General features: G+C 61.1%; 2 protein-coding genes across 4 annotated transcripts; one reads left to right on the forward strand and one right to left on the reverse strand.

Annotated features, from left to right (window-relative positions):
* Positions 1 to 611: 611 nt before the first annotated feature.
* SSRP1 (structure specific recognition protein 1) lies at positions 612 to 10326 on the reverse strand. 3 transcript variants are annotated; one of them, XM_062577809.1, is made up of 17 exons: positions 10294 to 10326; positions 9085 to 9413; positions 8050 to 8235; positions 7520 to 7625; positions 6600 to 6790; positions 6286 to 6516; positions 6087 to 6190; positions 5742 to 5870; positions 5139 to 5360; positions 4857 to 4929; positions 4175 to 4313; positions 3957 to 4002; positions 3083 to 3206; positions 2162 to 2332; positions 1706 to 1797; positions 1358 to 1541; positions 612 to 967 (listed from the first exon to the last, which is right to left on the reverse strand). In XM_062577809.1, exons 2-17 carry the CDS (start codon positions 9136 to 9138, stop codon positions 899 to 901), a joined length of 2121 nt encoding a protein of 706 aa, XP_062433793.1. In that variant the 5' UTR covers positions 9139 to 9413; positions 10294 to 10326; the 3' UTR covers positions 612 to 898. The 3 variants fall into 3 exon arrangements, with proteins under 3 accessions (XP_062433793.1, XP_062433794.1, XP_062433795.1); XM_062577810.1 differs by having other exon boundaries at positions 9085 to 9279; positions 10294 to 10319; XM_062577811.1 differs by lacking the exon at positions 10294 to 10326 and having other exon boundaries at positions 9085 to 9236; positions 9348 to 9637.
* Positions 10327 to 11546: 1220 nt separating this feature from the next.
* P2RX3 (purinergic receptor P2X 3) lies at positions 11547 to 15912 on the forward strand. Its single transcript, XM_062576376.1, has 12 exons — positions 11547 to 11680; positions 12377 to 12512; positions 12595 to 12666; positions 12742 to 12805; positions 12892 to 12985; positions 13082 to 13159; positions 13249 to 13390; positions 13463 to 13599; positions 14353 to 14446; positions 14607 to 14672; positions 14915 to 14992; positions 15212 to 15912. The coding sequence occupies exons 1-12, from the start codon at positions 11547 to 11549 to the stop codon at positions 15311 to 15313; spliced, it is 1197 nt and encodes a 398-aa protein (XP_062432360.1). The 3' UTR covers positions 15314 to 15912.
* The last annotated feature ends 116 nt before the right edge of the window (positions 15913 to 16028 follow it).

Genomic DNA, 16028 nt, shown 5'->3' on the forward strand with positions numbered 1-16028 from the left:
ACCTATTCCACCCCCATCTCCACAGCGGAGCCAGCAGCCATGAGGGGCTGGGGTGGCCACGCAAGCACTTGGCACCACCCCCGACCCTCTGTATGGGGGATGTGGGGCCCAGAGACGCCGGCTGTGGCCCCCTCCCCCCACACACACATCAGGGAGCGGTGTGGGCAGGAGCGGAGGAGCCCTCTAGGCCCCACGCTTTCCGCTGAATTGCATCAGGATCGACCATGGGGCCTCCATTAGGAGCCTGATGGCTCCTTAACAGAATTAGGGATGCCGAAGGAGGGGCTCGGGGCTGCTAATGGACAGGCAGGGAGTGAGCTCAGCCTCTGGCCCCGTTTCAAGGATGAAACAGAGCTCAACCCCTGCCGGCTGCAGCTGTGAGGAAGCAGCCCCAGTACAACTCAGCCCCAGGGTCCCGCAGTGGGGGGAAGGAAGAAGGAGCCCACCCTGCTCCCTCTGCCTCCCCCAGCTCTGCACCCACACTTGCTCCCTTGGTGGGTTTTTTTATTCAATTCGTCACATGAATGGACCCAATATACAAAAAAAAAAAAAAAAAAGAAAAAAGAAAAAAAGAAAAGAAAAAGAAAAAAGGAGACTGAAACAAGCCCGAGTATTTAAAAAAAATAAATTGATGAGAAACAGGGCTGAGGTGAGACTGAGGCCCCTCCTGGCCTCCCTCCATGAGGTCTCGCTCCCCCAACCAGGCACTGAGGGGAGAGGGTTTGCCTACCCTGGCTCGTGTCTCCCTGCCCCCAGCAGTATGGGCAGGAGGACGCAAAGTCGTGGCAATGTGGGTTCAGAGCCGGCTGTAGCCCAAGATCCAGGCCCCCGACACAGGCCGGCCCACTCCAGTCCTCTCGCTGACCTGGGAACCAGCCTGGAAATGGCAGGGATAGGGCTAATCCGAGCCAGACGCAGAATCTTCTGAGCTGGGGGGCAGGCTGCCAACTCCCTCCTCCTCTGAGTCCTGCGGCAAGAGAGGACGTTAGCACAGCAGTACCTCAGCAGCTCCTGTTCGTGTGCCTCTCCCGTGCCCCAAAGCAGGGGGATGGGTTGGTGGCAGGGGCTTTGCTCCCCCTTGGGAGCAGGCAGAGTTGTCAACATCACCGAACACACATGTCCTCCGCTACAGGACCGCTGTGCAGGGGCCAGCTGCGCATGGTATAAAGATGGGCCAGGAGGCCACTCCCACAAGGGCGAGATGAATGTACAATAGACAAGAAGTACCAGAGGGGTGCGCTCCCTACAAAGGTGGGATGGGTGTACTATTCCCAAAGAGATGAACTGAGTACACCATAGAGAAGATGAGGCAAAGGACACCCACCCGAGCCTACCAACAGAAGTGGAAGAGCCATACCTCCTTCTTGCTCTCTCCAGAGGAGCTCTCATCACTGGAGACAAACTCCTTGCTCTTGAAGCTCTCACTCAAATTCTTGGCAGGGGATTTGGTGGAGGACAAAGACTTGGAGGCTGCAGCTTTCTTCTCCACTTTCCCCTTCATCTGCTTCTCCTGCTTCTTTTTCTTCTTTTTAGACCTTTCTCTGTGGAGAGTAGAGGCAAAAGGAGAAGCATTACCTTGCTGACTGCCCACAGCCAAGTATACACCACAGTTCTAGGCACCATGGTGGCTAGAAAACAGGCAGATTTCAGACATGCAAAGCCCTGCCACCTGCCCCTGCCAGCCCTCTCTGCTCAGCATACTCACGTCTTGGAGCTCTCTGATTTGCTGCCCACACTGTACTCCTTCATGGCCTTCTCATAGTCCCTCCTGGCATCTTCTGCCTTACGATCCCATTCCTGCAGCCAGAGCACAAGGTTGGCAGTGCCTTCTCCTGCATCTAGTCCTCCACCACCATCTGCACCCCCAGAATCCAACACTGCCCCCACCCACCGCACACCAGCACTCCTACCATACACCTCACCACCTTGGTCAAGACTGTGCCCATCCAGCAGCTCCCCAGCCCAAAGACATCATCTCTCCAATGCAAAGCTGCTTTTCTGACCTCCTGTTTATGGAGTGTCAGGTTCCTGAGACCAACCAAGGGCCTGCCATGCTTCCTTCCTCATGTCCAGCCTCTCCTTCCTAGACCAGGATCTGCTCTCCCCATCAGCACAGCAACCTAGATGCCCCCTGCAAGTTCTTCCCCATCATGCACCTAACCTCTTTCTTCTCCTTGGACATGGCTTTCCAGAGCTCCCCGGCCTTCTTAGACAAGTCTGTGATGCTGATGCCAGGGTGCTCTGACTTGATCTTCTCACGGCTGGCGTTCAGCCAGAGCATGTAAGCTGACATCGGCCTCTTAGGAGCATTGGGGTCTTTCCCTTTCTTGCTCTGGGAAGTAGGGAGAGAACAAGCATGAAAGCCTTGTGTAACACTATTCATTAAAGACTTCAGGGCTGCCCCAAGACATGGGGCTAGGTCTCATTTTGTCTTCTACATCCCACTAGTAATTCAGCTCTATCATCACGGAAGATGGATTATCAGGCCACACCTCCAACAATGGAAAGTACCCACTGGACAGGCTGCTGGAGACAAGGTCTCCAACAATCAAAAGGACTTGTTAGGCACAGGCTACAAATCCTTTAGAAGGGACTCAACTCAGACTCATCTGAGTAGGATGAGTAATAGTCTGCAGAGCAGCCAGACTTGGACAACTGACCCCACCAGGGCAAAGCATGAGGTGGTGGTGGACAGAAAGTTCCACCTGAATATGAGGAGAAATTTCTTCACTGTGAGAGTGACAAAGCACTGGAACAGGTTGCCCAGTGAGGCTGTGGAGTCTCATTCTCTGGAGATATTCAAGGCCCGCCTGTATGCAATCCTGTCTAACATGCTCTAGGTGACCCTGCTTGAGCAAGAGGGTTGGAAGGGATCTCTGGAGATCATGTAGTCCAACCTTTTCAATTCTGTAATTCTGTGAACCTGATCAGACTACAGCAGAAGCAGGCTGAAGTAAAGGAGCTCAGCTGATGTACTGGGACCTGGACCTCCCCTGGTGTTGCTCCCAACAGGGAACAGCAATCCATGCTCCAGGGACACCACGTCCTGCTCTTCACTACCCCATCAGCAGCAATCTCTCACCTCCAACTGCTTCTTGCGGGGCTTGCGGTCTTTGACAATCTTGGCCTTCTTGGCTGGCTTCTTCTCATCCCGATCACTGTCACCATCACCACTGGAAGAACTAGCTGAGGCATTGCTGTCAAATCTGTGTGCAGAAACTCGGCTTCAGGAACAGCTCAAGATCCCAACCCAAATGAGATAAAGCACAAGGTAAGGGAGAAGTAGCACTGACAAGCACACAGTAAGACTTGCCCCTGTACTTTCCAGGCCTCTAGCAACCTGTGGTTCAGAGACTTCCTGAGCTGAAGCTCTTGTATTCGTGCTTAACAGTCCTTAGTGATTTTTCTTCCACGAACATGGCTGGTCATTTTCTGGATTCCTGTAAGCTTTGGGTGTTCACAGCACCCAACAAGGAGCTCCACACCTGAACTACACGAAGATCCATCTCGGATCAAATCTGGCTTCTGCTAGCACTCGTGATGCCCCTTGGCTCCTACAGGGCAACTGTGATTCTCATCCACCCTCTCCCACCAGTCAGCATTATATGGACTTGTATCCCACTCTCCTCCGTTTTCTCTTTTCCAGCCTGAAGAGCCAAGGCTTCCTCAACCAGGCCTCATCCAGAAGCCATCCCATACATCTTATCACTCCCCTTGCCCTTCTTAACTCTTGTGCATTTTATGATGCCGTTTAGGAGGCAGAGAACCCAGAACTAAACTTACTTCTCACAATTTTAGGACCAGGGATTTCTAGAGCACTACTGGCTGTATCTAGTGCATACTCCATTGTTCATACAGCCCCACACCACTGCCGTCCCCAACACAGCCCTCACAAAACACAAACAGCATCTTCCAAAAGCCACCCCAAGACAGAATCCTGCCCAGCCTCTACTCACTCTTCAGCCACATCATCATCTTCTTCTCCAGGGTTAAAAGACTCATCTGGAAGGAGAGATTGCAGGGCTCAGCTTACAGCAAAGCAAGGACAGACAGCCCAGCAAGAGAGGGATGGCAGTAACCCCCAGGGCAGGACTTCACAGAGCGGGGAGAAGCCTTGAGCACCAAAGACAGACTCCCAGGCAGTCCCTTGTGCATAGCCAGCCTCAGCCCTCACCAGTCTCCTCCCCAGACCCGTCACTGCTGTCGTTAGCGTTCTCTTCCCGGATCTTGCCCTCCTCTTTCATCCTCTCCAAGTAGGCATCGTGCTGGTCCTCATCTGAGTCAGCATATTCATCATAGCTCTGCTTCATACCCTGTGGGAGAGATGGAGTGAGAGCAGCCCTCTGTTCTCCCTTCACCTGCACACACACGACCTCTGGAAACTACAACTCCTGGCATGCTCCTGGGTGCACACAGCCCCTGGGCAGGCCCCTACACGCGTGCATGGGCCAAGTTGGGAGGGGAGGAGGGGACACCCACCATGTCCCCTCCTTCTCCCCACCAAGAATCAAGGGAGGGGGCAAAAAAGGCACCTCTAAGGTGTTAATTGAGTTAAGTGAGGGCCCCTCTCACAAATCATGCTGGAGTTACTGGGATTAGTCATGGATCACCACAGCCATGCAAAGGAAACCTGCACCAGGAGGAGGAAGAGGAGGAGAAAGAGGAAGAGATATCGCACGGACCTTTTTCCTCTATAAGGGCAAGGAGAGAAAAGAGAGGTAAAAAAAAGAAAAAAAAAAAGAAAAGGAAAAAGCAGCAAAATTTGGGACGGAAGAAACCCCTAGCCCTCTCCCACCCCAGCCTGTGGGCCAGCTGTTCCAGCAGGGCACAGGGAACTGGCCTTCCTCAGCAGGTACCTCCTTGAGGCCTCGGTTCTTGATGTTCAGCTTCTTGGCATTGACGAAGTCAAAGAGCTTCCCATATTCCTCCCTGCAGGAGAGAGAGGCCAGTCAGAGATAGGCAGGAACTGAGGTGCTTGCACACCTGAAACATCTCTATGGGGAGATCCCCCCATAGAAATCACCTTTCTGTGCTAGTGAGGGTATAACATTTGTGACTGACAAGGAGGACACAGTCAGCAGGACTGCCTCACAGTGCTAGTGGGTACAGCAATACCCTGGCACACACCCCATGCCCACCTCTCTATGCTGCTGAAGGTGTACTGTGTGCCCTGCTTGGTCTCAATCTCAAAGTCAAAGGAGCGGGTGGTGGTGGTCCCACGGGCAAAGTTGACGAAGGAGATCTCATCGAAGCGAATGTGAACGGGTGGCTTGTGCACATAGATGAAGCCACGCTCCAGTGGGTAGAGAAGCCCCGAGCTGGCCTTGTAGGAGCAGGTGATACACTGGGCCCCAGAGTGTCTGTGAGGACAAATACAGTCATGTTATGCCAGTAGGGAGCTAATGCCCTCCCTGCGTACACCCCAAAGCGAGACTGAGGATCCCAGCAGCCCAGACAAATCCATCAGCTGCTCCCCCAGTGTGAGCCCCAAATCTTGCAAAGTGCCCTCTCCCTGATCACAGAAACAGAGGAGAAAGAGAGGGGCCGGTCCTGCTGTCAGAATCAGAGAGGAATCTCAAACAGCATTTGAGATTACAAAAAAAATATATATATAAGATAAAATAACTCCTATCCTATAGGGGACAAGCCACACATTGGCACTTCCCCATCTCCATGCTCACACATGGAAGGGAAAGAGCCCAGGTCCCACTGCCAACAATGAGAGGAGCAGCACGCCTCACCCCTGGAAGTTGCCGGGAACAGTGATCTTGCGATTCACCAGCGCCTTCATGACACGGCTGACCATCTCATAAAGGGAGCCCGACATGTTCTTGGTGAGCCGTCCCTCAAAGCGTTTCTCCACCTCCTCCCTACACAGCCAGAAGAAAGGGCAACAGTAAGAACAGGGAGCTCAGACTCCAAAGAGCCCTTAGCAGACAAACAGGGAGACAGCTCACGAGCCCCAGTGGCTAGATGCCCCTGACTAGGTCCAGCATCAGAGTGTGGGGATCGTTACCTCCCTCCCAGCTTTCCCAAGCCCCCAAACCCAGGTGGGGTCCACAGGGTTCCAGGGGAGAGGGACTCACTCGTTCATGTTGAGAGTCAGTGAGATATCTTCATCCTTGGAGAAGAGCAGGATCAGGAAGTGGTAGCGGGTCTGGCCTTGCTTTATGGGGGGATCCAGGCTGATCTGAAAGAGAAAAGGAGATGAGAAGTCAAGAGCCCCCAAACCTGATACTCATCATGCTTCCCTTGGGGAGGCAAGACCCCTTGTCCTCTCCTCACCACGAAGAACATCTGCCGCTGATCCTTGTGTGGGAGCAGGAAGAGGCGCAACACAGTAGTATAGGGGATCTTGTAGTCAAAGGTCTTGCCATGGAGATGCAAGAAGGTGGGATAGATACGGATGTCGTATCGCCCGCGAGGCGTCAAACACTGAAGTTCTCGGAAGATGCAGATGGCATCCCCAGTGGCCTGGATCACATCCGCCTTGGAGAGGACGTTCTGAGCAAAGGCCTGCAAGGCAAAGGCGCTGAGGTCAGGCACCAGGTGAGGACACCCAGCTCCCCCCTCTGCCCCACCTGCTGCTCTGCACTCACCTCCACAGGGTCAACACCATCCTCCTGGGTAGGGGGCACATAGAAGCGAACCTCCATGAGCGAGACCTCAGCATCATCGTTCTGATGGAACTCCAGCGTCACCTCGTTCTTGCCTGTTGTGCACTGAGACACGTTGCTGAGGGGGATCTCAAACACTGGCTGCTCCCCAATGTCAAAGGAGAGAAGCTGTCCTACAGGAGGTGGAGAGAGGAGACGCAGCCAGTCACAACAGGATCGAAACTACTACTCTGTAACACAGGAATAAGAGTCTAAGGTCCACGATGCTGGGCAGACCCAAGGTGAATCTGATCCTAGTGCCCATCTCCAGCAGCAGCCACCTCAATTTCCTCTCAAACTCCAGCAACGCTTCCCCTCTTCATCTCCATACTTCCTGCCCAAATCTCCAGGCTTTCTCCTTCAACTGTGGTCAGCCACAGGCCCAGGAGAAAGAGACTGAACACAAGCAAAAAGAAGGGAACTGTCTATTCCCATTTTCCACCGGTCTCAAAGCATACAGGAGCATTCAGCTCCCCAGGCTCCTTCTAGAACTGGCACTGCCAAACATAGACCTCCCACACAGTTCTTTGTTTTTCACTGAGCAACCTTTGTCTGTAGAGATCTTCCCCTGGGATTTGGGGCCTGCATCTATTTCCTGTTTTCGTAAGATAACTAGCATCCACCCTCTTCCTAAGTCCACCCCTTAGGAAGCAGGTAGCTGCAGATGCCCAGAAGAGCATCTGAAGCTGTTAACAGGTGCTGCAGCAACAACTGTGCTGCTGGGAGGAGAAACTGCTCCTAGCTACTGGATACCTACCTACCTCCGCTACTTTAGGATGGGAGGTCCTGTCTGCACCCAGCACAGATTCCCTTTCTGCAGTAACCCAGTCACTGGGCTGTGTTCCTGTCTCACCACAACTCACCTCCAAACCTCACCGTCCCCCAGTTCCAACCCTTCACGCACAGGTCCTTCTCCGCCAGTTCCAGGCGGTAGTGGGCCTTGAAGAAATCTGAAAGCTTGTCAAACTCCTGGGCCAGGGTGAGAAGCAGAGGAAAAACATAAGAAACTACCAGGTGCTCATGGGCACTGCCCAGAGTGCATAACGAGGACAGAGTCCCACGTGCAAAGGAAGCAGCCAGAAAACCTGCAGTCAGAGTTGTTCTTAAGGGGAAGGAGGTTGGCACTGCAAGGTTCACAAGCAGCAGAGCTAGATTCAGGACAAGCAAGAGGCAGCAGCACAAGCCCACGAGAGAATGGATGGTGTTGGGGAAAAAAAAAAAGAAAAAGCGAACTCCACATTTTGAAAAAAACAAACCCACCAGTGAACTCCGTATTTTGGGGAGGGAGGGGGAAGTGAACTCTATATTTTGAAGAGCTTGTGCAGCTCATGCGTGGGCATGTGCACAGCAGGGCTCAGCCATCAGTCAGAGAAAACAGGGCTTGGGGGCTCACCGATTCCCGGAAACCATCGTATTTGTAGACGTGACCGTTCTTGGTGAGCAGCTTGAGGCCATGACCAAGTGCCACGCGTCGCCACACGCCCTCTGCCAGCTCCGACGCCTGGATGTTGTCCACCTTCCCTGTCTTGCTGTTCTTGAAGATCACGCCCTGGCGGCTCAGACGCAGACGACCATCATTCTGACAGGAGAGGCAGGCATGAGGCAGCTCGCCCAGCGCTCACATTCGCAGAAAGTGGGGACAGCCCAAGGCAGACACAGCCATCGGGCCCTGTAGCAGGGAGCTGCCTCTCTTGGCACAAACAGATGGCTGTATAACCCCTCCAGGTGAAACAAGAGGGCTCCCTTCAGCATCCCCCCTAAGGCTTAGTCCTCCAAGTGCTCCTTGCCTAATACGGGATTCAAACAACGAGGAGACAGTCCTTTCTCACCAGCACCCTCTGTACCGCCAAACAGTGCCATAACTCTGGGAACAGTCTCCCAAAAGCCATGAGATTAAGGGTGAGCCACAGATACTCAACAACACAGGACCACACTGCCCCTTCCCCAGCACTAGAACAAGTCAATGTACAATGCACAACCCTCTCACAGTAGTTACAGCATTAATTGGGGGAAGGGGGGAGGCATTTACCGCTGGCACCCCTGCTCCTGGAAACATTCCCAACCACAGCCTTGCTAGCTCCACAACAGGCAGGCACTAAAAGCCCCTGTTGATGCTCCAAAACCACTTCAGCCCTAGAAATGAGGCACCTCCGCTCTTGTTTCCGGCCAAGATAAGCCAAGCGCTTTCTGCCAGGACCAGGCAGAAGAGATGTGGGGCCCACGCCCCAGTGCACAGCAAGGTGCCTGAGGCATCTCAAGCGTTACTTCTATGAGGCCACATCTCACACTGATGCGTCATCTGCTCGTCTCCGGCCCAAGAGACACAGCGAGCAACACAAGGCTTTGACAAGCGTGTGGGCCTGCAAGATGCTCCCGCTGCAGCCACGGGGAGCCCTGCCTCTGCCAGGCTTCTGTCCTGGGCTCTCACCATGGATCCCTTGACCTCCTGGTATATCTCATTGAACTCCAGCGTGTCGGCCATGGCAGCTTCGGGGCCGGGAAAGCTGCGGCACCTGAATTCTCAGAGAGGAAGGACGCCAAGAAGTGACTCTTTCAGTTCCCTCCTCAGCCCGGCATGCCCTGTTTGGGTGGCAGGTGAAGACAACGTCTGAACGATGCAGCACTGGAGGAGGAGAAAAGGGTGAGCAGAGCACAGCAAGAAGACTCCTTCAGTTCAACCCCCTCAGGCACCTCACAGAGAAGGCTTCTATCCCGGTAAGAGGTTTGCCCAGTCTGGATGAACAGGAGCACAGAGGGCTGAAAAGCGGAGAAACAAGCAGGGTCATCCCAGGACCCCCCACTCTCCACCTGCTCCTGCACCTAAATCCCCCTTTCTTCAGCTAGCCTTGTCTGCATCCTGCATCCCTACCCTCGAGTGGCCAGAGCCCAAAGTCCCTGGGGACAGACACGGCCTGACCCACTTTGGAGGAGACAGGCAGTCCACCGGGAGCTGCCATGGAACAACCAGACAACCGCCCAACCTCCCCTGTATCCTGCTGTCCTCCCTTTCCCCAGCACCCGCTGCGTATCCAAAGCTCATCCTTGAAGGCACTCTAACCCCTGCCAGCCCCGACCCCCCACCCCCTCCGCAGCACCCCATCTGCCCCCCCACTCCTTCCCCCCACTGCACCACAGGGTCATCCCCTGCCACCCCCCACCTCCCTCTATAGGCCTCAGTCCTCCTTCAGTGTGGCTCTCCCCACTCAGGCACTCCACAATCCCCCCTCCACACCCCCCCACTGCTTCTACTCCTCTGCCCTGCCCCCCCAAAGGCCCCAGAAGCACAACTCTGCCCCCAGGTACCCACCAAAGCCCCCCACTCTGAGGTCCTCCGCCCTCGGGCCTGTCCCCCACATCCTCCCCCAAGGCCCTCAACACCCAGACCCACCTCTCAGGCCCCATACACCCTCCCCCGCCCCCCCCAACCTCCAGATCCGCCCCCCCGCGCTCCCCGATGCCCCTCAAATTCCTTGCCTGCCCCTCCACGGCCCCTCACCCTCACCCAGGCCCCCTTCCGGCCTCCTCCCCAGCCCCCCACCTCCCCGAGGCTCCTCCTTCCTCGGCCCCGGCCCCCCCCCAGCCCGGTGCCCCCCCTCCCCCGCACCGCGGCCACTCTTCCCGCCTGCGCAACACGAACCTCGCGCTGAACCTCCCCCGCGCCGCCGCCGCCGCCGCCGGAACCCGCCCCCACTTCCGCCATAGAGAGGTGCCATGGCGCGGCCGCTCTAGGCGCCACCGTGGGGCGGGGGAGGACCGCGGGCCGCACGCGCGGGGCGGGATCATGGAGAGCCCGGAGGACTGCGGCTAGAGAGGACGTGGCGCCCTGCGCCTTCCCCCGCCATAGAGATGTTGGGGAGGAGGGGGCTAGGAGAGCCTCTTCCCGAAGCCTCACCTGTGGCGCTCTCTCACCTGCCACCATAGAGAGCCGGCGGGCTCCGGCCGGAGGGGGCGCCGCTCCGCGGCGGGCGGGCAGCCCTGCCCCCATTGGCCGGCGGCGGGGGGGGGGGCGCCCCGTGACGTCACCGCGGGGGCCGTGGGCTGACGGGGCACGGGGCGCCACCCCCACAAGGGGCCCCCGGAGCCAGAGCACCCTTAAAACTGGGCACCCCAAAACGGGGCACCGCGAACCCGAGGCACCCCTGTGGCCCCCACATGGGGCCCCCTGAGCCAGAGCACCCTTAAAACGGGGCACCCCCAAAACGGAGTACCCCGAGCCAGAGCACCCTTAAAACGCGGCACCCCCAAAACGGGGCACCCCGAACCCGAGGCACCCCCAAAACGGGGCACCCCTCGCAGAGGCACCCCTGTGGCCCCCACATGGGCCCTCCTGAGCCATGGGCACCCCCAAAGCGAGGCTCAAACCAGGAGTGCCTCCAGAACAGGCATCCCCCCCAGTGGCACCCCCAAAACGGGGGCCCTCCGTGGTCCCCCCCAAGCCGGGGCACCCCCAAAATGCAGCACTCCCAAAAGGGGCACCCCTCGCAGAGGGACCCCCAAAACAAGGCACCTCCAAAATGGGATACCTCCCAAAGGGGGACCCCAATAACGAGCACCCCCGTGTGGGAGACCCCCCCCCAAAGCAGGCAGCCCCCCACCCTTACAGGCATCTCAAACCAGGCACATCCCAACCCGCTCCCCGGGGCACCCCCAAACACAAGGCTCCCCCCCTGGGGAGGGGGAGGTCCAACCGCCCTCCAATCATGGGGCGCCCCCCCCCCAACATGGGGGGGAGCCGTGCGGGGGGAGGCGGCGGCCGGGCACCCCGCCAGTCCCCACTTCCCGGCAGGGCTGCCCGCGCCAGGGCGCAGACGGGCGACGGAGAGGGGGCCGCCGCCGCCGCCGCCGCTGCCTCTGCCCCGGTGCCGCCGGCAGCGCCCCCCGCGCGCCTCCATGGCCGTCCGTGGCGCCCGCTGTCTGGCCGACTTCCTCGCCTACGAGACCGCCAAGTCGGTGGTGGTGAAGAGCTGGGTGGTGGGCGCCGTCAACCGGGCTGTGCAGCTCCTCATCCTCTGCTACTTCGTGGGGTGAGCCGTGGCCCCTCTGCCCGCCGGGACGCGGGGCAATGCGGGCAGGGGGACAGGCGGAGGTGACAGTCCGCGCGGCGGCACCGCCACGGTGCAGGTGACAGGCTGGCCGGCGGTGCCCCAGGGGCGGTGGGAGTGGGCTGACGGGGCCGGGAGCAGCGGGTGGCGGCACGGGACGGGCGACGCAGCGGAGGAGGGAGCAGCGCAGGTGGGGGCGGCAGGACGGCAAGGGGGTCGCGGCGCGGGTGACGGGAGCGCCGGCGGCACGGGGGACCGCGACGGGAGGGCGTGGCGGGGCACGCCGCGGTGCCGAGGAGGGGGACAGCAACGGCACCAGCGTCGGTGCGGGTGACGGGGTGACAATGTTCCGGAGAGGGTGATGGCGAGGCGGGTGTGCCCCCCAACCTCATGGTGCGGTGCGCAGCCCCACCTGATGCCCTGCATCTGGCCATGGCAGAGCCACCCCCCAGCCCAGTACAGCCGTAGGCAGGTATTTAACCCCCAGCGCCCGCTCCTCAGGGCGCAGCTCACAGCAGAGTCCCCGGAGTGGGGGTGCAGGCAGGTGACGAACGCCTGTTGGAGGACTGTCAGTCGCTCCGGCAGCCCCCAGTGTCCCGGGAGCCGCGGGTGAGGCCGGGGGCGGGCAGCGAGGGGCCGTGGTGCCGCCACTCACCCCACTGCCGCATGTCGCCCTAGGTGGGTGTTCCTGCACGAAAAGGCCTACCAGGTGCGCGACACCGCCATCGAGTCCTCCGTGGTCACCAAGGTCAAGGGCGTCGGGAGATATGCCGACCGGGTGCTGGACACCGCCGACTACGTCACCCCCGAGCAGGTCGGGGGATTGGGGCGGGGGGGGGGCACGGCGCCCCTGCCCTGCCTTGGTTTCCCCTGACGGCCCCCCGGCGCATCCCCAGGGCACCGCGGTGTTCGTGGTCATCACCAAGCGCATCCTGACGGAGAACCAGGTGCAGGGGCTGTGCCCGGAGGTAAGGGGGCGCGCGGCGTGTGTCCCCCCCCCCAACGCTGGGTCCCCACGCCGCCTCACCACCCTCCGCCCGCAGAGTGACACCAGGTACCGGTGCATCGCCGACAGCGACTGCGAAAGCGACAGCCCCGCGGCAGGCGGTAAGCGTGCGTGCCGCCGGGGCCGGCGCCTGCGGGGGCCGCCGGAGCCCCGGCACGCTCGCCGCGCTGACGGGCGTCCGCGGCAGGGCTGCTGACGGGCCGCTGCGTGAGCTACAACAGGACGCTGCGCACCTGCGAGATCCGCGGCTGGTGCCCGCCGGAGGTGGACGCCGTGGACGTGTGAGTGCGGCCCCGGCGCCAGGCGGGGGGCCCAGTGGGGCTCCCCCCGTCCCTACTCCCCCCCCCCCCGTGCCCGTCACCCTCTCATCCCCGCAGGCCCGTCATGCTGGAGGCCGAAAACTTCACCCTCTTCGTCAAGAACAGCATCCGCTTCCCACTCTTCGGCTTCGAGAAGTAAGTGCCGGCAAGGGGGGGCCGCGGGGCCCCGGCGGGCGCCCGGGGGTCCCACGCGCGCCCCCTCCACCTTCCCCCCGCCGCCGCAGGGCCAACATGCCGCCGGGCGCCACGGCCACGGAGCTGAGCCGCTGCCGCTTCCACCCGGCGCGCCGGCCCCTCTGCCCCATCCTGCGCCTGGGCGACGTGGCGCGTCTCGCCGGCCAGGACTTCGCCGCCCTGGCAGCCACGGTGAGCCCCGCGGGCGCCTGCCTGCCACGCCACTGGCACTGGGCCCACGCTCACGCCCACCCCGGCGCGCAGGGCGGCGTCGTCGGCATCAAGATCAGCTGGGTGTGCGACCTGGACCGGGCCTGGGAGCTGTGCCTGCCCCGCTACTCCTTCGCACGCCTCGACAGCAGCACCCAGCACAGCGCCAGCTCGCCCGGCTACAACTTCAGGCAAGGGCCCCCGGGCACAGGCGCGTGCACACGCTGACGAGCACAGGAGTGCACGCAGGCGCCTCCGGCACGGCGCGGGGCACGTGCACAGCGCGCACACGCATGCCACGGACAGGGCAGTGCACGTGTGCACCCCCAGCACGGCGCAGGGCGCATGCACAGTGCACACATGCATGCCACGGACAGGGCAGTGCACGTGTGCACCCCCAGCACGGCGCAGGGCGCATGCACAGTGCACACATGCATGCCACGGACAGGGCAGTGCACGTGTGCACCCCCGGCACGGCGCAGGGCGTGTGCACAGCACACACACGCATGCCACGGACATGGCAGCACATGCATGCACCCTTGGCATAGCACAGGGCATGTGCACAGCACGCACACGCATGCCACGGACATGGCAGCACATGCGTGCACCCTCGGCACGGCACGGAGCACATGCGCAGTGCACACGCATGCCACGGACACGGCAGCACACACATGCACCCCCGGTACAGCATGAGGCACATGCACAGCGCACTCACACATGCCACGGGCACAGCAGCGCACACGTGCACCCTTGGCATGGCACGGGGCACGTGCACAGCGCACGCGCACGTACCATGGACACAGCAGCGCACGCGTGCACCCTTGGCACAGTGCAAGGCACGTGCACAGCACACACGTGTGCCACGGACACGGGAGCGCACGCGTGCACCCTCGGCACAGTGTGGGGCACGTGCACAACCCCCTGCCATGGGTCCCCATGCCCAGGACGGCCAAGTACTACCGCTGGCCCAACGGCACCGAGTACCGCACCCTCACGAAGGCTTTTGGCATCCGCTTCGACATCCTGGTGTACGGCAGCGTACGTAGCCCCCTGCAGCGGGGGCCTCACTGGGCCCCCCATTTCCTTCCCCTCCCCCCCCTGGGGCTCAGCGGCCAGAAGGGGTGGGGGATACTGTCAACTGCTCTGGGGCAATGTGGGGGGCCGGCCCCCTGCCGACACCGTGCTCTGCACCCCCCAGGCTGGGAAATTCAGCATTGTCCCGACCCTCATCAACGTGGTGGCAGCCTTCACCTCCATCGGCGTGGTGAGCGGCGGCAGCGGGCTCTAGTCGGGCCCCATAGCAGTGGGGACAGGACCGCCGCCTGGCCCCATAGCGGTGGACACAGGGCTGCAGCCTGGCCCCACAGCAGCAGGGATGGGCCTGCAGCCTGGCCCCATAGCGGTGGGAACAGGATCGCAGTCCATCCCCAGGTGCCAGGAAGGGGGCCGTGGGGCAGCGGGTGCCCCCAGGCCCCAGAGCCACCCCCAGCACCACCATCCCTGCAGGGCTCGGTGCTGTGCGACCTCATCCTGCTGCACTTCCTCAAGGGTGCTGAGCACTACAAGGCCCACAAGTTTGAGGAGGTGAGCTGTGGGGCTGGGGGCCATGGGGGACTGGGCCTGGCCAGGACTGCTCGGGGCACCATGGGGCAGGAGCGGGTGATACCGGGGCGGGGGGGGGGAGGGAGGGGCTGAGCATGCTGGGGGGGGGGGGCTGTGGGGCAGGACTGGCAGCCGGTAGCAGCTGTGCCCCCCAGGTGACGTGGGGCAGGCACTACCACAGCAGCATCCCCTGCCCCACAGGTGCCAGAAGCCAGCCTGCCCAGGCCCTCAGCTGGCCCCACGGTGCTGGGGGGCAGCGAGATGCAGTCCACGGACTCGGGCACCGGCTCCCTCGGCCTCTAGTGCCCCACACCGTGGGGCGCATCCCACGGGCCGTCTGCCCCCTCCCCAGCACCGTGGGGCAGCGCCCAGTGGCAGGAGCCTGGGGGGCTGCGGTGCCCCCCGTCACCTGCCCAGCTCCATGACGGCCTTTCTGTATGGACCCCCAGCACCCGCACTGCGGTGACCCCCACCCTCGCCCCCACCCACGGTCGGGAGCCGCGGCCGCTGTGGAGCAGGGCCCGACGGGTGGCCCTGGCCCTGCCCCAGCGCCCCTCCTGGGGTCCCAGGCCTGCCCCACTGCTCCCAGTGCCCCTCCCTAGGGTCCCAGGCCTGCCCCATTGCCCCCAGCACCCCTCCCTGGGGTCCTGGGCCTGCCCCACTGCCCCCAGTGCCCATCCTGGGATGTTCTAGTCCTGCCCCACTGTCCCCAGCGCCCCTCCTGAGGGTCCTGTTCCTGCCCTACTGCCCCCAGCGCCCCTTCCTGGGGGTCCCAGTCCTGCCCCACTGCCCCCAGCGCCCATCCTGGGGTGTCCGATCTCTGCGCTGCCCACCACCCTGCCCCACAGTGGCGGTGGCACCCCCAGCCCAGCCCTCAATAAAGCTTCGGCTCCTGGCGCCCACCCGCATCCAGCCTCTGTGTGGGTGGGGGGAATAGGGGGCAGGACTGGGGTGCAGGGGGCTGGGGGTAACAGGGGGGTCCAGGTGGTCCTCCTGGGGTGGCCGTGGGGCTGGGCGC

Source organism: Rhea pennata, chromosome 5, assembly GCF_028389875.1.
Source record: "Rhea pennata isolate bPtePen1 chromosome 5, bPtePen1.pri, whole genome shotgun sequence".
Taxonomy (NCBI): domain Eukaryota; kingdom Metazoa; phylum Chordata; class Aves; order Rheiformes; family Rheidae; genus Rhea; species Rhea pennata.

Excerpts from the sequence above, each read along its gene's own strand:
- SSRP1 (XM_062577809.1), bottom strand. The coding sequence starts at position 9,138 with ATGGCCGACACGCTGGAGTTCAATGAGATATACCAGGAGGTCAAGGGA. Across the intron at positions 4,930-5,138 it reads ACCTTCAGCAGCATAGAGAG|GGAGGAATATGGGAAGCTCT; the intron begins GTGGGCATGGGG and ends TCTCTCCTGCAG. Across the intron at positions 3,207-3,956 it reads GATGATGATGTGGCTGAAGA|ATTTGACAGCAATGCCTCAG; the intron begins GTGAGTAGAGGC and ends TTCTGCACACAG.
- P2RX3 (XM_062576376.1), top strand. The coding sequence starts at position 11,547 with ATGGCCGTCCGTGGCGCCCGCTGTCTGGCCGACTTCCTCGCCTACGAG. Across the intron at positions 12,806-12,891 it reads CGACAGCCCCGCGGCAGGCG|GGCTGCTGACGGGCCGCTGC; the intron begins GTAAGCGTGCGT and ends CGTCCGCGGCAG. Across the intron at positions 14,673-14,914 it reads CCTTCACCTCCATCGGCGTG|GGCTCGGTGCTGTGCGACCT; the intron begins GTGAGCGGCGGC and ends CCATCCCTGCAG.